Here is a 23,931-nt window from a genome sequence, read left to right as displayed (position 1 = left end):
TTGTCACATGTTAAGTTAGTGATCTCTCTGATATCTACAGGTATTACTGATATTCTGCAGTGTTTTGATTGTTCTGTTCATGTTTATCACCTGTGTTAAGTTATTCTCTTGTTGTTGTAACTCCTAGTGTTGTTTTGATTCATTTAAGTGATTTATCTAATTAATTGTCTCCATGAGGTTTTTATTATTATTATTATTATTATTGTTGTTGTTGTTACACATCATTAAAGCAGAATAATCTTTTTAACAGTGAATGTGACTCTGGATCCTGATTCAGCTCATCCACGTCTCACTGTATCTGATGATGGAAAACAAGTGAGACACGGAAAGACACGATCAATAAAAGTGAACAATAGAGAAAATGAGCAAAGTGACACATTTGATAAATATCTTGCCATCCTTGGAAAGGAAGGATTCTCCTCAGGGTGTTTTTACTTTGAGGTGCAGGTGACGGGGCAAACTGAGTGGGATTTAGGAGTCACCAGAGAATCCATTAACAGGAAGGGGGGGATTTATCTGAAACCTGAGACTGGATACTGGACTGTGCAGCTGAGATGTGAGATATATTGGGCTTGTGATTCTCAATCTGTCTCTCTTTCCCTGAGTGTGGAGCCACGGAGGGTGGGTGTGTTTGTGGATTATGAGGAGGGTCTGGTCTCCTTTTATGATGTGGAGGACAAGTCTCATATCTACTCTTTCACTGGTCAGTCTTTCACTGAGAAACTGTATCCATTTGTTTGTTTAGGTTATGATTGGAATGAAAACCCTGAACCACTGATCATCTGTAATGATTCCTAATGAGATGAATTTACAGATGAGTGTATTTACAACAGCAAAGATGACAAAATAAAAAAAAAATTATACATTTTCAGAAACAAATACACTGTTTAAAGTACAAAGCTGTCATTGGAGTGGTACCCTTATTTTGGTATCATATGTGTTTGAACAAAAACAAAAAGGTACACTTTTTCACCAAAAGTGGAACAAAAATATAATTGTACATTTAAAGGCACACAAAAGATCTTTGGGATACATTAATGTACCCAAAATGAGTAATACATTTTATCAATCATGATATTGATTGGACACAACTTGTAGATTTGTATGAATAGCAAATCTTTAAAATGCAAAACAAATGAATACATTAAATAAAATGAGTACATAAAATAAAAATTGTATAAATGTTGAATGTTATAAGTAAATATCTTGTATTAACCGAAATTAAGATTAAGACTGAACTAATGCTAATTTCTGAAATCTTATCCCGCTGTACTGTATTGTCAAACAAGACGAAGTCAGAAAAAGGAAACTGAGTGGAGAGGTCACGAGGTCTGAGTGTGAAGCAGAAAGCGCAAGAGAGAGTTGAGCAGATATTATATTCTAATTTACAGGAATCAATATCCAGCCCAAAACATGCATAGCATGTTCCCTTAAAAAGATCTGATGTTTGTCTGGATTCCACTGATGTTAGTAATTGTCTCTTATCACTAAATAATTATTAAAAATGTAAATTGTTTTTCTTCAAGGTTACTTAAAGGTGCCAGTAATAGACCTTACACATATGAAGTACTGTTATGACTCTGTGGTATTTTGTGTGTGTAACGTTGTTGGAGTTTTCTATCTGTGTTTGTGTGTAGTGTGCTACTTCCTGATTGCTGTTATTCAAGTATAGAAAATTATCTGCACAGTTGTGTAGAATTAGCTGCAAAAATAAAGGGCATTTTGTTGTGGCTTGCTTCTGTTTCACAAATTTGTTCAGTTTCTTTGACTAGTTTAGTGAACACTAGGTGGTGACAAATGAGCGTCTTATGTGCAATGAGTGAGTCATTGAATCATTTTGATGTTCAAGAGACTTTATAGTATTTAAGCATTATAAGAACAAAGCAGATCTATAATTTCCGTTCAGTTTTGTGAACAGCCGAGAATAACAATTCTAATAGTCTAATAATAATACTGAGTATCAAAAATGTCCTTACCTTTCCTTTCTTAAAATTTGCATATCAAATCTACTGACTTCAGTAGACAAGAACAAAGCAGATCTACTGTATCATTTTCCTACAGTATTCAGAAAAGACTGCAGGATTTAATCTAAGGGCATGCACAGAAATCAAACAATGTTACATTTTCTCTTAACAGTTTACAGTTCATTGTGTTGCAGTTGTTTGTATCGTGATAAATACATGTAGTGTGAAAATAAAATCTATTTTAAAATCATAAGAATCATCATGAGTAATTATTTTCATGCATTTAATACAGGAAGTGTTTACAAGAAATTTTACCACAGATTTTAAAATAGTCCTTGTGGCAGCGGGGGCGTGGTCAAGCATCTCTCCGGAGAGAGAGAAAGCGGTAAGGGCGCTTACACCTGAGCCAAATTATGTCTAACACCTGTCTCTAATTTCAGTGAGCACGGGGAGAGCGGCATAAAGAGGGCCACGCAGCACTCAGATGAGAGAGAGTACCTGGGCACTAGAGACCTGAATGTGAAGCCAAGAGCTTATTATTGTAAAGATGAGAGTTTATTTTTCTGAAGTTGTTGTTTATGTATAGACTGTGTTATTGAACACGGTGAGAACCCTGAAAGAGTGCATTTGCTGCAGTGGGGAGAATAAAACGCTTACCTGAACCAGAAAATCTGCTTCTCGCCTCATCCTTTAACTGAGAAGTCTTACACTGGTGCCGAAACCCGGAAAGGTTTGAAGATGGACGGAAGTTGCCCCGTAGAGTCCTCCCAGTTGGCGGAGATCCTCCAAGCCCTCGCCAGCCTACATCAGAACCACCAACAGACATTGCTTGAGCTCCGACAAGATCAAGACCGTCGGTTTGTCGAGCTCATGCATGCTCAAGCCGAGGACCGGCAGGCGATCCAGAGCCTCCTCAGCCAGGGGGCATCCTCAGCCGCGACCCCAGACACTCCCACGCTGTTACCCCCGCCAGCATTACAGAAAATGGGGGCGGCGGACGACCCCGAGGCCTTCCTGGATTTGTTTGAGCGGACCGCCGAGATCTGGGGCTGGCCGCTCTGCCAATGGGCAGCCCTATTGATCCCACTATTGTCCGGGGAAGCCCAGCTCGCGGCTCAACAACTGCCAGCGTCGAGCCTCCTGGCCTACGGAGATTTAAATAGAGCCATCTTGCAACGAGTTGGTCGCACTCCGGAGGAAAGTCGTCAAATCTTCCGGAGCTTGAAGTTGGAGAGCTCCGACCACCCATTTGCCTTTGTCCAGCGGCTCCGTGACGCCTGCCGAAGATGGCTGCTAGCGGGGGATCGCGACGTCCAGGGAATTTTCGGCCAGGTGGTACTGGAACAGTTCATAGTTCGACTGCCAAAAGGGAGTGGGTCCAGTGCCACCGCCCGGCGTCGTTGGAGGAAGCTATCCGACTTGCGGAGGACCACATGGCGGCGATCCTGAGGGCGGAAGATCCCTCCTACATTTTCTCTCCTCCCTCTGTTTCTTCCCCCTCCCCTCTCTCTCTCTCATCTGCTCTCTCTCCAGGTCCCGTTCCTGCCCCACGCAGATGAGGAGGACCTCAGCCCCTGAGACCAGTTCCCCGGGTGTGGGAGGCGACACCTTCCCCTACTCCAATGCCCGCCTCTCTCCCCCTCAGGGGGGGGCGCCCGCCGACACAAGTGCGGGTGTAGCACCTGGGCCGGCCTGCTGGAGGTGCGGAGACCCGAGCCACTTCCGAGATCAGTGCCCTCTGATGGAGCTGGGGATGGTGGTGCGGGTCTCTGACCTCCCACAGGCTGCCCCCGACCGGACCGGAGCGTACCGGATACCAGTAAGTGTCAAGGGGGGTACTCACCAAGCGTTGGTGGATACCGGGTGTAATCAAACCACTATCCACCAACGCCTGGTTCAACCCGAGGCATTGGTCACAACCAAAACGGTGAAGGTGAAATGTGTACACGGGGATATTCACAAGTATCCGGTGGTGACCCTGACAATTAAATTTCGGGGGAAAAAGCATAGAGTGGAGGCTGCGGTTAGTTCCCGCCTCACCCATCCGCTGATTTTGGGGACTGATTGGCCTGATTTTAGAGTTTTATTAAAGGGAATTTGCGCGGATGGGTCCTGTATGAAAATAGGGAGATGTGTGATGTGCGATGCTCTGGCAGGGGAGGCGGAGCCGGGGCCATCCTCGACAGCTCCACGTCATGATGACGAGAGAGGGGGAGAGGCTGCAGCCCCTCCCCTTCTCAGGGAATTCCCTGATGGGGATTTCCCTTTGGAGCAATCACGAGACGAAACCCTCAAACACGCCTTCGACCAAGTGAGAGTCATCGATGGTCAACGACTCCAGCCTGACATCGCACTTTCATACCCCTATTTTGCAATTATAAATGAGCGGTTGTATCGAGTGACACAGGACACTCGGACCAAAGAGGATACAACCCAACTGTTGATTCCAAGGAGCCGTCGGGAAATGGTATTCCAGGCGGCTCATTATAATCCCATGGCGGGTCACCTAGGAGAAAGGAAAACACTGAACCGTCTAATAGCCCGTTTCTATTGGCCGGGCATTGGTGGCGATGTCCGCAGGTGGTGTGCGGCATGCCGCGAATGCCAGCTGGTTAACCCACCGGCCACCCCAAAAGCGCCATTGCGTCCTCTCCCTCTGATCGAGGTCCCCTTAGAGAGAATTGGAATGGACCTCGTCGGGGCCATTAGAATGGTCAGCACGCGGACATCGCTTTGTATTGGTCCTAGTGGACTATGCAACACGATATCCGGAAGCAGTGCCTCTTCGCAACATCTCAGCACGCAGTGTTGCGGAGGCACTCTTCAAAATAATCTCCCGGGTGGGGATTCCGAAAGAAATCCTCACCGATCAAGGCACAACATTTATGTCACGAACACTACGCGAACTGTATGAGCTGTTAAATATTAAATCGATTCGCACCAGTGTATACCATCCTCAAATGGATGGCCTGGTGGAATGATTTAATAAAACCCTCAAAAACATGATTCGTAAGTTCGTGCACGATGATTCCAGAAATTGGGATAAATGGCTCGACCCCCTGTTATTTGCAGTACGAGAGGTCCCGCAAGCCTCCACTGGCTTCTCCCCATTCGAGCTGCTGTATGGGCGACGCCCACACGGCGTGCTTGACGTATTGCGAGAGGCCTGGGAGGAAGGATCTTCAAACAGTAAAAATGAAATTCAGTACGTTCTTGATCTTAGAGCAAAACTCCACACCTTGGGGCAACTAACACAGGAGAATTTCCTCCAAGCTCAAGAACGACAGCGCCGACTGTATGACAGGGGAACTCAGCTAAGGGAATTTGCACCGGGAGATAAAGTGCTTGTATTGCTTCCCACATCGAGCTCTAAATTACTCGCCAAGTGGCAAGGACCCTTTGAGGTCACACGACGAGTGGGAGATCTCGATTATGAGGTTAAACGAACCGATAGAGGGGACGCACGTCAAATTTACCACCTCAATCTCCTGAAATTGTGGAGGGAGGCGGTTCCCGTGATGTTGGCTACGGTAGTTCCCGAGAAGGTGGAGCTCGGATCAGAGGTGAGTTCAAAACATAATCAGTTCACCCCGGTCATTTGCGGAGACCACCTCTCACCGAGCCAACTCGCGGAGGTTGCTAGGTTGCAACAGGAGTTTGCAGATGTGTTCTCCCCTCTACCGGGACGTACAAACCTCATCCATCACCACATCGAGACCGAGCCGGGGGTCGTGGTACGTAACCGCCCCTATCGATTACCCGAACACAAGAAGAAAATCGTTCGGGAAGAATTGGATGCGATGCTTGATATGGGGGTAATAGAAGAATCCCACAGTGATTGGTCCAGCCCAGTTGTTCTAGTGCCTAAGAGCGACGGGTCTGTGCGATTCTGTGTGGATTATAGAAAAGTCAACGCGGTGTCTAAATTTGATGCATATCCAATGCCTTGCGTTGATGAGTTGCTCGATTGGTTGGGCACTGCTCGTTTTTATTCGACATTGGATTTGATGAAGGGTTATTGGCAGATCCCCTTGACACCAATTTCCCGTGAGAAAACCGCCTTCTCCACACCGTTTGGATTACACCAATTTGTGACTCTTCCGTTCGGTTTGTTTGGAGCCCCAGCTACGTTTCAGCGTCTCATGGACCGAATCCTCAGACCGCATTCAGCTTATGCCGCTGCCTATTTAGATGACATCATTATTTATAGCAATGATTGGCAGCGGCACATGCAACATCTGAGGGCGTTTCTGAGATTGCTGTGCCGAGCGGGACTCACAGCGAATCCGAAGAAGCGCGCGATTGGACGGGTGGAGGTATGGTATCTGGGGTTCCACTTGGGCCACGGGCAGGTGCGTCCCCAAATTGACAAGACAGCGGCGATTGCGACCTGCCCGAGACCCAAGACCAAAAAGGGGGTGAGACAGTTCCTGGGGCTGGCTGGCTATTATAGAAGGTTCGTACCTAATTATTCGGACGTCACCAGCCCACTGACTGATCTCACTAAAAAGGGGGCTCCAGATCCGGTCCAGTGGACGGAGCAGTGTCAACGGGCGTTCACGCAAGTTAAAGCTGCACTTTGCGGGGGGCCGCTTTTACATTCACCTGACTTCTCTCTCCCTTTTGTTTTACAGACAGATGCTTCAGACAGGGGGCTGGGGGCCGTACTCTCGCAGGTGGTGGAGGGGGAGGAGCGCCCGGTGCTGTACATTAGCCGTAAGCTCTCGTTAAGGGAAACTAAGTACAGCACCGTGGAAAAGGAGTGTCTCGCCATCAAGTGGGCAGTCCTCACACTCCGATACTACCTGCTGGGGTGGCTCTTCACCCTCTGCTCGGATCACGCCCCACTCCAGCGGCTCCACCGCATTAAGGATACTGATGCCCGGATCACCCGTTGGTATCTGGCTCTTCAGCCGTTTAAGTTCAAGGTGGTCCACAGACCGGGGGCGCAGATGGCTGTCGCCGACTTCCTTTCCAGGAATGGGGGGGGAGTGGTAGGCAGGCCGGATGCCGCCCCGGCCTGAGTCGGGCGGTGGGGATATGTAGCAGCGGGGGCGTGGTCAAGCATCTCTCCGGAGAGAGAGAAAGCGGTAAGGGCGCTTACACCTGAGCCAAATTATGTCTAACACCTGTCTCTAATTTCAGTGAGCACGGGGAGAGCGGCATAAAGAGGGCCATGCAGCACTCAGATGAGAGAGAGTACCTGGGCACTAGAGACCTGATTGTGAAGTCAAGAGCTTATTATTGTAAAGATGAAAGTTTATTTTTCTGAAGTTGTTGTTTATGTATAGACTGAGTTATTGAACATGGTGAGAGCCCTGAAAGAGTGCATTTGCTGCAGTGGGGAGAATAAAACGCTTACCTGGACCAGAAAATCTGCTTCTCGCCTCCTCCTTTAACTGAGAAGTCTTACAGTCCTCTTATATTTACCTGAATTGCTTCAGAATTGTTTAGAATAATTTCCAGACACTGCTGGTCCACAATAATCGAAATATATTTAATATTTTATTAGCGTTGCCCTTTTAGTGTCACATGGCATCCACTCAATCTGGATTGGTGGCATATGATTTGTGGTCAATGTGTATTTTAATAATAATAATATGTATACTTTATATACACTAGGAGTGTAACAGTATGAGATTTTCACAGTATGATAACCGTCACAAAAAATACCACGGTATTACAGTATTAATGTGTATTACTAATATTATTAACAGTTTAATATTTAGTTGTACAATTAGTTACATTTTGACTTTTAACTAATTATAACTACTTCTAACTGCTCTACTGCCATTTAATTGTATGTCATGCTGCCAAATATTATTTTTGATTTGATTATTTTAAGACTTAAGAAATTGAATTTAGTAAAAAAAATAAAAATCTGTCTCTAACAATCTAACAATCTGTATAAATAAAATATAATAAAAATATCAGCTGAAATGTAAAAATACTTGAAAATCAAAGTCAGTTCTGTTCCAAATTATAGGGCATGTGGCATAGTGGTTTTGAGTGACAGGCATCAATCATTTCGACATACAGTATAATGTTGATATTTACACTCGTTTACATTTATGAGAGAGAGAAAAAAACTTACTTTTAAGCATCTCTTCAGCATGAAACAGTTCAAATGGGGCAGTTTTCAGGGTGCGTCGCCTCGTTTCAACACATTCAAAATATACAGTATATAAGATATTAAAATGAATAAATGACTATTTTTCCAGCGTGTTGTATTAATTTTTATTTATCTAGCACCTCTTATTTACTTTATATACCAGTTCCTATATATTGTTATTTACACAGGGCAAATACACTATTTATCAAATCTTGTTTTATTACGTATCGTATTTTAATGGGGATATATTACAGCTGACAGTTACGTAAGCAAACAAGGTTTGAAAAAGATCAGATTGAAGTTCATGGCTGTTTAACACTTCTGTGTACAAATTTGAAGGTTGCTTATTGGATAAATACAGGTAAACATCATAATATGTGAGTATGCATTACTTTATGGTGAGCTTATGACCTACTAGTTAAGTCTTGCCTTAAGAACAGGTGGTACAACCAAATTAAGAACTAACTAGTAGTTACTAAGCCCTTAGTGTGAACTTTACATACCAACTTACGTAAGACCTTACGCACAGCTGGTGCAACCCTACCCAGGTGCATTGTGTTGTTTTAATTGTGTTGTGGCTTAACTTAATTGTGTTGTGAACTTTTGTTTTCTTTGCAAATTTTTTTATGTTGTGCACCTCTGGGCCACCGTAAATAATACTTTCTTAAAGTAATCTGCCATCAACAGCACACAGAGAATGGTTTCAGTCCATTGTTTATCATCTATAAGGGAGGGGCTGTGACAACACTTCAGATGGTGAAATGAGAAAATAAAACTAAACAGGCAGGTCTAATGCTGGATTCTTACTTTGTTCTTGTAAGAACGTAATATAAACAGAATTTATTCAGAGACTCACAATTATTAACACTCACTGAGTTTAAGGTAAGTTGTGGACTAATTGAAATTGAGAAGTTGAGAAAGACTTTTTCCTGAACAGTGTACGTCAAGCATGAATGTCAATTGAGGACAGGTAGATGTTTTCAACATTTAGCTTGAATGTAATTATTTTTAATGTTAAATACTTTAAACACCAGACTAACCAGTTTTCTTTTAACAGAAAGTGATCAAAGTTGACTGTGTGAAATAGTCAAAGGTAATTTGGCAAAGGTAATATTGTAATATTTTTTTTCTTTATAGCATTTGTGTCCTTCAGAGATGATGTTCATTTATACGACTCTACTGATTATCTGTGGATTTACAGATTCAAGATCAGGTAATATTTTTGCATTTTTAAATAGAGATTATTAACAGTTGTTGGAAATGGAAGAGCTGATGTGGGGGAGGACAGAGCTTCTGTTTTACATAGAAAAGAGTAAAACAAGGAAGAGTGTTTTTTAGGAAGGGTATGTCTCTATTGCAGGGTTATGAAAAATACATTAAAGAGATGTAGCATAATGAAGGGAAAAATTATAATTATTTAATGTTTTTCTGTTGTAAATCTCCAGAACAGTTTGACTCTGTCTGATTTAAAAGAATAGTTCACCCACACATGAAATCTCTCACCATTTACTCATCCTCATGTTGTTCCAATCCTGTTTTTCTTTCATGAAACACAAAAGCAGATGTTAGGTAGCAAGTTTATGCTGCTCTTCTCAATACAGTGAAAACATATAGTGACCTGGAGCTGTTATAGTTAAAAAAAAAATACCATTAGACGAAACAGCAGTGGTGTGTCCAGATGTTTTTCATTGGGGTGGCCGATGTGGGGCATGAAGAATAATACAAATTTCAGGAATTTCACGTATATCATCATTTAAGTGAATAATCAACAATCGCAAAAAGCATGTGGAAGATTACGAATAACATGCTCTTTCAACTATATTTTGTAATATATTTTGTGATTAGTCTATTTTGTAAATATACTTAGTGAATGTGAGTACTGGTATTTTATACTAAATTTGTAGGACCTGCTTAATTGTCTACAAGTGATGGGTGCACTTCCGTGTCACGTATCTGACATGCATGTTCATCATGCTCCATTCTCAAGGGCTCACCTGTTCCCTAATCCCTTCGAAGGCTTTACCCTCCAGAGTGAGAGCTTTGGAAGGTTGAAAGGTGTAGGCCTCACAAATATTGGTTATTTGGAACGCACTTTAATGTCATCTATCTATGCCAAAGAAGCTGCATTTTACCGCTGCATGCTAATGACAGACGATAATTATGCTAACCTAATCAGAAATATTTACACATAAGTTTGCCTCACTATTAACTACTTGCAGAATGCAAACCAAAAATAAATGCTTTATAGGCTAAAACATTTAGACTTTAAAGCTTCATGTTTAAATATTTGTTAAATTGTTTCAATTTAAAGGGATAGTTCACACCAAAATGAAAATTCTTTCATCATTTACTCATCATCATGACATCCCAGATGTGTATGACTTTCTTCTGCTGAACACAAAGATTTTGAGAAGAATATCTGAGCTCTGTAAGTCCATAAAATGCAAGTCAACAGGTACTAAACTTTGAAGTTACAAAACACATGAAAGCAGAATAAAAGTAATTCAAATGACTCTAGTGGTTTAATAAATGTCTTCTGAAGTGATCCAGTTGGTTTTGGGTGAGAACAAACCAAAAGGTAACTCCTTTTTTAATATAAATCTCCACTTTCACATTCTCCTTCTTGTGTTTTTGGCTATTTGCATTCTCAGTGAAAATCACCATCTGCTGGGCTTGGAAAAGAATTTATAGGAAAAAGGACATAAATATTGATCTGTTTCTCACCCACACCTATCATATTGCTTCTGAAGATATGGATTTAACCACTGACATATGGATTACTTTTATGCTGCCTTTATGTGTCTTTTTTTTTTTTTTTTTTGCTTCAAAGCTTTGGTACCTAAAATCAAGTTGTAGAATGTCTTAGAACTCTTCAATTTTCCATTTAACATTTTCATTAAAAATCATCATTGGAAATCATAAAATAAATTTATTAGCCTTTAGGCCCCCAGTGAGCAAACCAAAGGTGACTGTGGTCAGAAACCTAAAACTCCATGAGATGTTGGTTAATGGAGAGCAAAAAGAAAGAAAAAAAGCTAGGGGGAAAGCTAATTAATAAATAAAAATATGCATGTCTACAATTCTACTAAAGACCTATTCGGACGAGATTAGTTTTCCAGACTTATGTCTGTAAAGTAATTATTACTGGGGACATCTGTAATGATTACCATAGATTTGCACGGGTTAAGCAATATCTGTAAAAATCATTGCAGAGATGAGTGTGTCTACTGCATTTACAAACTGCTGTCACACGTAACTGACCTATGAGAAAATGTATTTAGCTGTGCTGATTAATTATGGAGGAAATATGAAACATGTTCATATATAGCGTACTAGAGCTGCAGTCAGGTGATAACATCCATTATAATGGCTTGTGATATGGTATATTTTTTGACTCCCCAAATGCGACTCGAGTCCGGTAATACCAATGAGTTCTAGGGTGAAAGCCCTACCTGTCAATCAACTTCTGCACTGAAACAAGGTTTTTAAACTTGGCTCTGAAAGGAAATAACAAAAAGACGCTTGTTTCTTTCTTTTACACAGGTCATAACAGCATAAATTGCTTGTGGAAAAACATGCATCAGTTCAAATGCAATAAGCCAGTGTTTTCTGAAGTGTGTTTTCATAGTGTGTATTCAGACACTATGAGAATTTTAGAAACAGTGATATTTAAAGTGCTCACAGTCTTGGAAACGCCGGTAAAATCTAAAATCCCTGAGGAGCTCTGGTAATTATTACATTACCCCATGTCCCCATATAAACCTAATTCTGTCCGAATTAGCTTAAGAGACTTCAGCACTGCAAAGTGTATAAGCATCATAAGCGTTTCCCCACAAACGACAACAAAGCATATCTATCATATTGTGAACTGCTGAGAACATTTTAATGAATCTATACAAAAAAGACAACAATACTAGCCTAAAAAAAATATGTTCAACAACATTCATATGTCATTGAAATGTGTGGTCATCAGTCACTTTTATACTTTTCATAGTTAATCTGGCCCCTTGTCTTGTTGAACGAGATTGACTAATTGAACAAACGACACGTCTCCTCCTCCTCTCGTTCAGCCAGTCAGCAGTGTGTATCAGTAGGGGCAGTCCGAGCACATTTGGAACAGAGGGACAGTTGGAACACATTAAATAACTTGCGTGCGCATCACACCTGACCCATGACGTACTTTGCACACAAAGCGTGAGTATATTAGGAGACCGAATTCATCATAAACTTAGGATGTTCATCTGAAGAAGTGAGACGATGCTCAGCAACTTTTCAGAGAAAATCAGTATTATGGCCAGCTTACATAATGTCTCGTTCCCTCCTTTCAGGGAACCAGGGTTACAATAGTAACCTAGACGTTCCCTTTCAAGTCGGTCACTTCGACGTTACATCGTAAGCTGATGCTAGGGGCCGTTATATCATAATGCCAGAATGCTGATATAGGCTGCGCCTATTAACAAGGTTGGTAGTACAAAGCGCAGTAAGACACATAATAAATGGGGAAAGTACGGGAAATAAATACAGTCACCAGGCTGAAACCGAGACTTCATAAACATTTATTAACTCCTTGCCAGTGAGGAGAATGTTAATAATAGAAGGGAAATAATTCCCGATGCCAGCAAAGGCATAGTCAGCAGGTGGCGAAAGAAGACTGCTCAAAATACAATGGATGTGTCCCGCCAGGGGAAAAACACTCACAACCAGATAACAGGGCCGGACCAACTAGTCAGAGCCAAAGTTCCAAAACACATAGAGCAAATGCTGACATAAATGACAATTTCAACCACACTCACTTAGGGGAGGGAGATAGTGGAGAAAATGTAGTGCAAATAGGCAAGAGCGCAAATAGGCAAGAGTGCATCCACTCCACAGTTCAGGCGACCTGGAATGTGCACTGCACGAATCGACCTGAGGTGTGTTCAACACCACAGGAGGAGGCGTCGCGCCAAGCACTTCATAGCACGTGAGTAAATAGGGCCCTGGCAATTTATGCACGCCATCACTGACGAGTTGTTTGACCGGATCATCACATGTTTGTACTGGAGTTCTCGTTTAAATGCTCTCAGTGCCAGAATGACAGCCAGTAATTCCAGGCAATTTATATGCCAGTTTAGCCTTGCACCTGTCCAGGAGTCCCCAGCCCATCTTGGATGCATCCATCGTGACGCATTGCCATGCAACTTTGCGTCATCTGAATGTGCAGCCATGACGCCACGCACGCCATGGTACTCGTGCTCAGAGCCAGTGCTGAAGTGTTCTCATGTGAAGCAGGCCCAGCAGCGTAACTGCAGCTGATGCGGCCATTAGGCCCAAAGCCCTCTGAAGAAGATACTGAAAGACTAAACTTCCTAAGTTGAACTTGTTCAAGCAACAAAGAATAGAGAGAACACACTCATCTGAGGGATGCACCTTCATAGCGAGGGAGTCAATCTCCATTCCCATGCACTGGCATGAGCCGGCTCTTTGCCCAATTGACTTGAAATCCCAAGCGCTGCAAATGAGCAAGCAGAAAGTCCCTGTGATCACAAATCTGCCTCCGCGCTAAAATAAGCCAGTTTTCCAGGTAGTTTAAGATGCGAACGAGCGCCGCATCTACATATTTCGTGAATGGGCGAGGTGCTAGGGACCAGCTGAAAGGCTAATCTCAAGAATGGCCTGCAATGAGGAGTAATCTGTACATGAAATTAAGTGTCTTTCAGGTCCAGGGACATAAACCAGTTGAGCACTTGATCGTGTGAGAGTGTTGTTTCTGCGTAATCATTCTGAACAGAAACTTGACAAGAGCCTGTTTCTTCGGAACGAGAAAGCAATGGCTGTAAAATCCTCTGTGTGCATTGCACAGGGGAACGATCTTTATTGCATCTTTTGTGAGGAAATTTTCTACCTCGGAGCACAGAATGGGTGCTTCCTGCACAGAAACCATGGAGGACAGAATGCCGTTGAAGCGAGGCAGCTGCCTCACTAACTGGAGTGTGTAACCGTACTCTATCGTATTCAAAATCCACTAGGAAATGCTCTGGGGTGCCAGTGTGTAATGAGGGGAGCAGCCGTTTACAATACTGGAGAGACAGTGAGGAGGAAATGAGCACTTTTGTGTATTGTGTATGTTTGTACCATGCCAACTTGGCTGCGAGGTGCAAATCTTTTATTTGAACATTTGAAAAACACACATTTTGAACATCGCTGACTCGCTCCCAGCAACCGGTTGGGAGACTAGACGAAACCTGAGCCATCTTCTGGGCCAGACTTGCAAGGAGGAGCTCTGACTTTCTCTTCACTTGATCATGACAGTCAGGAATGCTTCCGGCCATGAGGTTTTTTCCTGCTGGGATGTGGACCAGGTGGTGGTCCGCTTAAGTGGTGTTGGTCTGCTGAAAAGTGCTTCTTTCTCGTGATAATCGAAGAGAAGGCGTGTGCTTCAGGTGAGAAGCGTCTCGACTCTGAAGGAGAAGTTCTGAGGTTATGATGAATTCGGACTCCTTATATACTCGTGCAAAGTACAGGGGTGGAGCACTGAACTTCATCTGCCAGTGAAATAGGCGTGATGGTATAGTGTTCAGAGTGAGATTGGAGTAACCCCTAGCGTCAGCGTAATGTTGAAGTGACAGACTTGAAAGGGAACAGACAAAGTCAGGGATGCCTTTCACTTCACCATCTCCCTTTCACATTGAATAACTTCTTGTTCTTTTATGACTGTAAAATGTCCTGGTTACTTGCGTAACCTCCGTTCCCTGATGGAGGGAATGAGACATTGTGTTGATGTAGTGACACTAGGGGTCACTCTTGGGAGCCCGAGACACCTCTGGTCTTTGATAAAAGGCCAGTGAAAATTGGCGAGTGGTATTTGCATGCCACTCCCCACGGACATATGGGTATAAAAAGAGCTGGTATGCAACCACTCATTCAGGTTTTATGCTGAGGAGCCGAGACAAGGTCTGGCCATTTTAGCGGGTAGTTCAGCGTTGAGGCAGGAGGGACACAACGTCTCATTCCCTCCATCAGGGAACGGAGGTTATGCAAGTAACCAGGATGTTCCCTATCTGTCACTCACTCGACGTTGTGTCGATGTAGTGACACTAGGAGTCCCTATACGAAACGCAACAACTGGCTGAACGCGAGGAGCGTGAGGTCCGAGAACCACGTCTGGGTGGGCCAGTAGGGTGCTACCAGGATGACCTGCTCCTCATCCTCCCTGACCTTGCACAGAGTCTGTGCAAGTAGGCTCACTGGGGGAAACGCATATTTGTGCAGGCCAGGGGGCCAGCTGTGTGCCAGCGCGTCTATGCCAAGGGGGGCCTCGGTCAGGGCGTACCAGAGCGGGCAGTGGGAGGATTCTTGGGAGGCGAACAGGTCCACCTGTGCCTGTCCGAATCGACTCCAAATCAGCTGGACCACCTGAGGGTGGAGTCTCCACTCTCCCCTGAGGGTAACCTGCCGTGACAGCACGTCCGCTGTAGTGTTGAGGTTGCCCGGGATGTGAGTGGCTCGCAGCGACTTGAAGTGCTGCTGGCTCCAGAGGAGGAGACAGTTGACGTGGCAATGCAGTCCCGGGCCCGTCCACAAGCCGGCGGCTGCGTGCCCATTGCAAACAGCGCCCCAGCCCATTTTGGAGGCGTCTGTAGTGACCACAACATGCCTGGAAACCTGTTCTAGGGGAAAATTTGCCCGTAGAAACGAGAGGTCGGTCCAAGGGCTGAAAAGACGGTGAGAGACCGGCATGATGACCACGCGATGTGTCCCGCAGCTCCATGGCCATCTCGGGACTCGAGTCTGAAGCCAGTGCTGAAGCGGTCTCATATGCATCAACCTGAGCGGGGTGGCCACTGCTGAGGATGCCATATGCCCCAGGAGCCTCTGAAAAAGTTTCAGTGGAACCGCTGTTTTCTGTTTGAACGCCTTCAAACAGGCCAGCACTGACTGGGTGCACTCGTTCATGAGGCGTGCTGTCAGAGAGACTGAGTCCAACTCCAAACCGAGGAAAGAGATGCTCTGAACCAGGAGGAGCTTGCTCTTTTCCCAGTTGACCCGAAGCCCTAGTCGGCTGAGGTGTGAGAGCACCAAGTCCCTGTGTGCCCACAACATGTCCCGAGAGTGAGCTAGGATTAGCCAGTCGTCGAGATAGTTGAGAATGCGAATGCCCACTTCCCTTAACTGGGCAAGGGCTGCCTCTGCGACCTTTGTGAAGACGCGAGGATACAAGGACAGGCCGAAAGGGAGGACCATGTACTGATATGCCTGACTCTCGAATGCAAACCGCAGGAAGGGTCTGTGTCGAGGTAGAATCGAGATGTGGAAGTACGCGTCCTTCAGGTCTACCGCCGCAAATCAATCTTGATGCCAGACGCTCGCCAGAATGTGTTTTTGCATCAGCATCTTGAACGGGAGTCTGTGTAAAGCCCTGTTCAGTACTCGCAGGTCCAAGATTGGCCGCAACCCACCGCCTTTTTTTCGGTAAGATCAAGTAGGGGCTGTAAAACCCCTTCTTCATCTCAGCTGGAGGGACAGGTTCTATCGTGCCCTTCCATAGGAGGGTAGCGATCTCTGCACGAAAGGTAGCAGCGTTTTCGTCCTTCACCAAGGTGAAGTGGATACCGCTGAACCTGGGCGGGTGCCTGGTGAACTGAATCGCGTAGTCGAGTTGGACGGTCTGGACCAGCCATCGCAACGGATTGGAAAGTGCAAGCCACACATCCAAGTTCCGCGCAAGGGGGACCAAGGGGACAATGTCATCGGACGTACCAACAGGTGGGGCCTCGCGGCGTGGCGGAGCTCGAGGTGCCACACCACGTCGTGGCCATGCTGAGTATAGGGACATCGAAGCACTAACCTGGCTCCTTGTGACCACCCTTGGAACAGCCTGGGATGGGGGAGGAAGAGGCCTGTCCTCGTGTCCCGTGGAGACTGTCACATCGGGGGCAGATGTGTGCCACAGCTGGGCACTCAGGGGAGGGAAGACCACCGCTGGAGTGCCAATCCTGCAAGGAAAAACCCGTGGACGCTAGTTGTGATGACGACCGTGCACACTGGGTATGTGACCCATGGAAGAAGGAAACCGCTCTTTTGCTGAACTGTTGGGTACTGCAGCCACTTGGGCATGCGGCGAAATCAAACAAAAAGGCAACAAAAGATTCTCCACCCGGCCCTCCACCGGGGGATGGAGTGGTCTTCTTATTAGCTCCAGATGAGTGGGTTTCTTCGACCCTGGGTCACCCGTCTCAGGGGTGCTTTGATGACCTCCGTGGTTTCTTAGCGGCCGACTGTGAGATGGGTGGCGTCTGCTTCCTGTGGTGGGCTCCACGCCAGGGCCGGGCCGAAGGGGCGGGCTGCGGTGAAGCCAGTGCAGTCACCGCAGGGGGATGCCCTTGGTGACGAGAAGATGGGGTATGGGATCTTGAGCCGCGCCGAGGCAGGATATGTCAGATAGCCTCCGTCTGCTGCTTCACCGTCGAGAACTGCTGGGCAAAGTCCTCGATGGTGTCACCGAATAGGCCAGCCTGGGAAATGGGGGCAGCAAGGAACCGTGTCTTGTCGGCCTCACCCATCTCGACCAGGTTGAGCCAAAGGTGGTGCTCCTGGACCACTAATGTGGACATCATCCGCCCGAGAGTCCGCGCCGTGACCTTCGTCGCTCAGAGAGTGAGGTCGGTCGCCAAGCACAGTTCCTGCATCATATCTGGGGCGGAACTACTCTTGTGCAGTTCTTTTAGCGCCTTGGCTTGGTGGACCTGCAGGAGAGCCATGGCGTGTGCAACAGCACTGTAGGCTTTGGCCGTCAGGGACGATGTGAACCTACATGGCCTGCACGGGAGCTTTGGGCGTCCGCGCCAGGTGCCGGCGCTCTGCGGACATAGGTGCACCGCGAGCGCCTTATCCACCAGGGGAATCGCCGTATAGCCCATGGCCGCCCCACCATCAAGGGTAGTGAGGGCTGGGGAACTGAGGAATCGGGACCGGGCAGTAAAAGGTGCCCCCCCACGATTTCGTCAGCTCCTCGTGCACTTCCGGGAAGAAAGGCTCTGGAGCGGAGCGTGGATGCTTTGAGCAGCGCCGCGAGCCCAGGAACCAGTCATCAAGCTGCGAGGGTTCAGGTGAGAGCGGAGGGTTCCACTCTAGTCCGACGCTCGTGGCTGCCCGGGAAAGCATGTCCGTCATTTCTGCATCAGCCTGTAACTGGACAATCGTCTCCAAAGGGGGGAGCCCAGCTGAGGCTTCTGCATCCGACTGGACAAGCCTGCTCTCCTGGCCTTTTATCTAAGACCAGAGGTGTCTCAGGCTCCCAAGAGTGACCCCTAGTGTCACTACATCGACACAACGTCGAGTGAGTGACAGATAGGGAACTGAACTTTAATGCGATCTTTAATCTGTGCTTTAAAAAGTGACATACTGTATTTCATAACATGGTGTGCCATAAGGTTATCATGGAATCTAGAGAAATATGCGGGGTGGTCAGCAGAGTACAGTTGAAACACGCTGCAACAACTGTACCCGCAGTACATTCGTATTGCATTCGATAATGTCAGGTCCCGCCATCTAAGAGTACAAGTCATATTCAGACAATGTGTAAAGACAAATTTTTTTTTTACTGTTTTCATACTTCAGCCTTCTTTAAAAGAACCAGACTCAGACCACTTTAAGTGGACCACAAAGTGGACAGAGTGAAAAAGGACCTAGTTCTCTTTGTGTTCACACTGTCTGGGACCTTGAAAGTGGGCTCAAATCTCTTTTTGGTCCACTTGACCTGTTACAGGGTCTCTGTCCTTTTTGCATTCACACTCTGTGTCGTTCATCTAATCCAGCCCACTTTAAAAATATAAAATTGATTTTAATTATTATTATTATGCTGTATTTAATGTTAAAGTGTACAAATAGTTCTGCATATTAACTTAAAAGATTAATTAAACATGCTCTTAAAACAAAAAAGAAGCATGAGTACAGGTGTCTATGTTCAATAAAATGTCTTTTATTGATCTTTAGCATTAATATTATGGGATTTGTACTATTACATGTTGTTTTATACATTGAAAGAGTAAAGTAATACAGCAGAACTGAATGCATTTAATTGTAATATAAAAAATGACTGTATTTAGAGGCAAAATTCAACACTCTGTCACATCATCTGCTGTCTCCTAGCAAGTTCACAAGATCCTCATCCCCTAAATACTAATCCCTCACTGGACTACAACCCCCACCATGTATTGCCTCCTGTCACTATCTCTCAAATCTGTTAATTATTGCTCATTATCTGTGTATTTAAGCCCTGAGGTTCTACCATTCTGTGCGAAGACTTGCCAGTTTTTTCTTACTCTGCATTCTGAGCGTTTATTACTGTTTTGGATTTTTGCCTCTGTTTTTCCCCATTTTGTATTTGTCTGCCTTGCTGGACTGTTTTCTGGTTTTGATCTTTTGCCTGTTTGATCACTCTATTAAACCTGCATATGGATCCTACGTATGTCTGTCTCTCAGTCTGGTTCGTTACTTATTCAATCGCGGTAGATTAGTTGTATTAACAACAAGAAATACGATTAATAAGATTAATCACAATTAATGTTTAATCTACTGACAGCCTTGGCTTATTTTAATTCATAGAATACAGTAGTAATATTTTCCTGTTGTAATTTCTTAACATTAATGTTGCATTCCAAGCCAGTTCGGTTAAACCCTTGAATCTTCATTTGCACAGAACACTGAAGAAAAACTTTTGTGTGGATATTACAAGTTTTAATATGTTTCTCACTCTGTCATCTCCATAGAAACAGAACAATGCTGCTCGTCGCGTCTCTCCCAAACTCACGTTGTTGTTTCCTGATTACTGCAACCTGTCAGGATCAAACATGTTTGGCATTACGCGAACGAGATATATCAAGAGAGCCTGGATCGCTTTTTGTTCACAATGCACGAACCACAGGCTGCAAGCGAACCACACTTAGAGTCAGACCCCTGAGTCCGGAAGATATTTTAGACAGGGCATCAAAAGCTGTCATTGAGAGAGAACAGTTCATTAGGAGTGTGGCCCAGGAATTCAAAATTCCCCATGTTGTAGCAATTGTTTACATTACCTTGCATAAAAAGAACAACTGAAATAAAATATTCCTGTAGAATGGTATCTTTTTAAAGGTATTTTACATTTTAGTGTTAACTGTTGTTAGTGTTTCAAATGTTCTATGGTATTGTACCAACTGTACCAGACATGGGTACAACTGAAACAAAAGTGCACCTTGTCTTCAAACACTAATTGTAGAAAATAGGTTTACAATAGGAGCAATGTATGCAGGTTTGTGGCATTTATTTTGTTAGTAGATGGATAAAGGTATCTAATGTGAACAAAATGCATGTTTATTCTGCTCTGTATTTGTGCAGTACAGCAAAAAGTGTTCCAACTGTACTTGGTCTTCCCTTACATGTGTAAAGAGAGATTATTTCATTGACAATATGAAACATAGAAATGTCGCATCAGACTTTCAGAGATGTAAATAGATGTTGGATGTCATCCAGAGGAAAGAAGTGGAATGAGGAAGAGTGATTTTTAAGAAAGGTGTGTGTCTTGTGTTGTATCTGCTGCAGGATTGTCACTAAAAACACAAGAGATTTAATGAGGAGAAAATTCTTAAATCTATAAGTCAGTTTTGTGCCTCTTCTGATATAAAGGTGCACTTACTATTTTTTCCCCCCTCGATGACAATGTGTAAAATAGTTTTACACATAAAAAATAATAATGGCACTTTTGTGAAATATTTTTTGATATCATGATGACTCGAATGCAGAATGCAGTCATAACAGTAGCCCAGTAAAAGCTGTTTTATTTTAACACAGAGATTATTTTAAGGGTTGTCATGTTGTGATCGCATGACCAGCTGGATGTAAATTACTATATATTGCAACTTGCCTGTTATTTAAAACTTTTGTTCACAGAATACATTAATCATGGCTGACTGCAAAGAGCATATTTTCTCAATTGCATTGATAAATGAAAACAGGTAACTGTCAGTAGCAGTCCACATCATGCCAGTGCAACATAAAAATACTGAGTACACCAAACAGAATAGTTTACCCAAAAAGGAAATTTTGGGATGACATAATGGTTAGTAAATGATAAAATCTTTGACATATTTTTTGTTTGAACTTATCTGCATGCTGAGGTGAAGACACTACACCTTTAGGACAAGTTTTGACAAGTTTTTCTTTCTCTTCTAACAGAACAGTATAATGTAGTTGGACCCACTGATCCTGTTCTTGTTGTAGCTGATGAAGATGTGATTCTGCCTTGTATCATCAAAGCCGACACCAGTGCTGAGGACATGAGAGTGGAGTGGTTTAGACTCGATTTACAAGACTCAGTAGTGAATCTCTATGAGGATCATAAAGACAGAAATACATATCAGAGTCAGTCCTACAGAGGGAGAACACAACTGTTCAAACAAGAACTACAGAAAGGAAACGCATCACTCAAACTCTCAACCATCCAACTCTCTGATGAAGGACTTTACAAGTGTTTAATTCAGTCCAAATCCTGGTATGATGACATCACTCTTAATGTCACAGTTGAAGGTAAGCAAACCAGCATTGATAGTTTAGTTATGATACATGTTTTGTATTTAATACTGTTCTATAATATTGTTTGGTGCTGGTCAGTAACAAATTAACACAAACAGACAGAACAAAAACAACTTCATCTGTTTTTTCAACATTGATCACTGAAGCTGTAGGAACTCAACCACTGATCACAATAGATGGGTTTGATCATTCTGGAGGGGTTCATCTACAGTGTGAATCCAAAGGCTGGTACCCTGAACCTGAACTTGTGTGGTTGGACCATGAAGGAGTCGCTTTGAAATCTGAAGCTACAGACACACAGAGAGACACAGACGGATTCAGCGTTAAACACACCATCACTGTATATAATAGTGACAGCAAATACCACTGCAGAGTCCAAATGAGACATCATATGCTGGAGACAGAGATTATTACCTCAAGTAAGTACTGAAACTGCTTTTGCGTTTAATCAGGGGCTGAATTATATTTCTTTTTGTGTTCTGGCTGGTAGTCGATGGTGGCTCATTTCATTGAGTGACTTACAATCTTATCAGATCATCCCCAAATTAATGTCAATCCTCAAACCATGCAGGTCCAAAGTTATGAAAACATTTTTGACAAAACAAATGATTTGGCATATCACACAACAATGAATTTGATGCTGAAAATTCCAAACAGAAACTACTTGCCACAATGGATTGGTGTATTGAAATCACACTTGTGAGATGTCATTGCCATCCTGCCTTGAGGAGACATTGGTATTTTGGGTACAGAACCTCTACTGGTCAAGAAATCTAAATAAATAAATAAATAATACTATTTTTGCTTGTAACTTTTGAATAATTTGGCCTTGAGTCCAGTAGCATCGGCAGAAACTTCTGAATGGGTGGCCCAAGAGAAATTATCAGTTGCATGAGATCTGTAAACGTATTTATTTAAACTTTAACTAATTGTTTCCATGGCCGTTTTTAGGACATTTACTAATTGTAAAAGATTAATCGAGTACATTTGAGCTCTGGAAAAAAGAGACCACTCCAAATGATCAGTTTCTCTGGATTTACTGTTTATTGGTATGTGTTTGAGTAAAATTAACATTTTGTTTTATTCTATAAAGTTCTGATAACATTTCTTCCAAATAAAAATATTGTCATTTAGAGCATTTATTTGCAGAAAATGACAACTGGTCAAAAAAAGATGTCATGTTTTCAGACCTCAAATAATGCAAAGAAAACAAGTTCATATTCATTTTTAAACAGCACAATACTAATGTATTAACTTAGGAAGAGTTCAGAAATCAATATTTGGTGGAATAACACTGATTTTCAATCACAGCTTTCATGCGTCTTGGCATGCTCTCTACCAGTCTTTCACATTGTTGTTGGGTGACTTTATGCCACTCCTGACGCAAAAATTCAAGCAGCAATTCAACAGAAACTGGAATGGAATAGCTGCCATACATGTGGAGATGCTGATTTAAGAAACATTTGGAGTGGTCTCTTAATTTTTTTCAGAGCTATATATACAGTATATATATATATATTTAATTATACATGCGTAACATATGAAACATTAGGAGGCCTTGTGGCTGAAAACTATTCAAGGCCTTGTGTCTATTCAAAATGAATAACTCTGTCCATTACAATGCATTTGACAAATTAAAACTTTTTTTTTCTTATAAAATAGCCAAATCTACTGGACATTTACTTTCATTTCAATGAATGGGTATTGGGTAACTTCCCAGCATTTGCTGTCAGCCATGCAAGATCGCAGAACAGATATTCTCAAAGAACAACCAGTACAAACAGCTCAGCATTTATTTCTGCATTAAATAACACATAGTGCATGACTTGTTTTGTTTATTTGTGGATGGTATTGTGAGCAAAGAAAACATTATATGTGCATTCTTCTGGTGGATGGATTTGTGAATTGTGCGCGTGTTGATCGGTTAGGTGTATTTCTGGATTCCTGTGTGCATTTGTCGATCAGTTGCGTGCATGTTGGAGGCTATAAAATTGTTTTCACTCAGTATGTTTCATCCAGTATAAATGCGAGTTCTTTTCCTTCTAGACATCTTTATCAGACAGCATTTACATTAAATCTTAAGCCTGTATCATTTCATGTAAGTACATGCAGCTTTATCCATATCAAAGTTCAAAGTTCGAGTATCTGTTCAGATTTCCGGCTAAAATTTCAGTGCATCAGTCAGTTAACTTCTTAGACCCCATTTCCATCTGGAATTATGATGCATTTTCAGTGATCCGATCACACATTTTCCACCTTGTTTCAGTATCTCAAACACGTCTCCTGTGACCACTTTTGATCTGA

At 43.4% G+C, this 23,931-nt stretch overlaps 1 protein-coding gene across 8 annotated transcripts in view; it reads left to right on the top strand.

Annotated features, from left to right (window-relative positions):
- Positions 1–23,931, top strand: part of LOC127450223 (butyrophilin subfamily 2 member A2-like) — a 145,373-nt gene that overhangs the window by 108,169 nt on the left and 13,273 nt on the right. For 2 of the 8 annotated variants that reach the window (XR_007898933.1, XR_007898932.1), the window contains one exon: positions 251–1,329. The exons of 5 other annotated variants lie outside the window; for them this stretch is intronic. Coding sequence is in view for 1 of the 3 variants with exons in the window: in XM_051714129.1 (XP_051570089.1) it covers positions 21,774–22,046 (273 nt within the window). In the remaining 2 variants the exon portion in view is untranslated. Of the gene's footprint in view, positions 1–250; positions 1,330–21,773; positions 22,047–23,931 lie in introns of all 8 variants that reach the window. One more of the 8 variants, XM_051714129.1, reaches the window with a different exon arrangement.

This window comes from Myxocyprinus asiaticus, chromosome 13 (genome assembly GCF_019703515.2).
Source record: "Myxocyprinus asiaticus isolate MX2 ecotype Aquarium Trade chromosome 13, UBuf_Myxa_2, whole genome shotgun sequence".
Lineage (NCBI taxonomy): Eukaryota > Metazoa > Chordata > Actinopteri > Cypriniformes > Catostomidae > Myxocyprinus > Myxocyprinus asiaticus.
The sequence above is the reverse complement of the archived record's forward strand: the minus strand, read 5'-3'. Positions and strand labels throughout refer to the sequence as shown.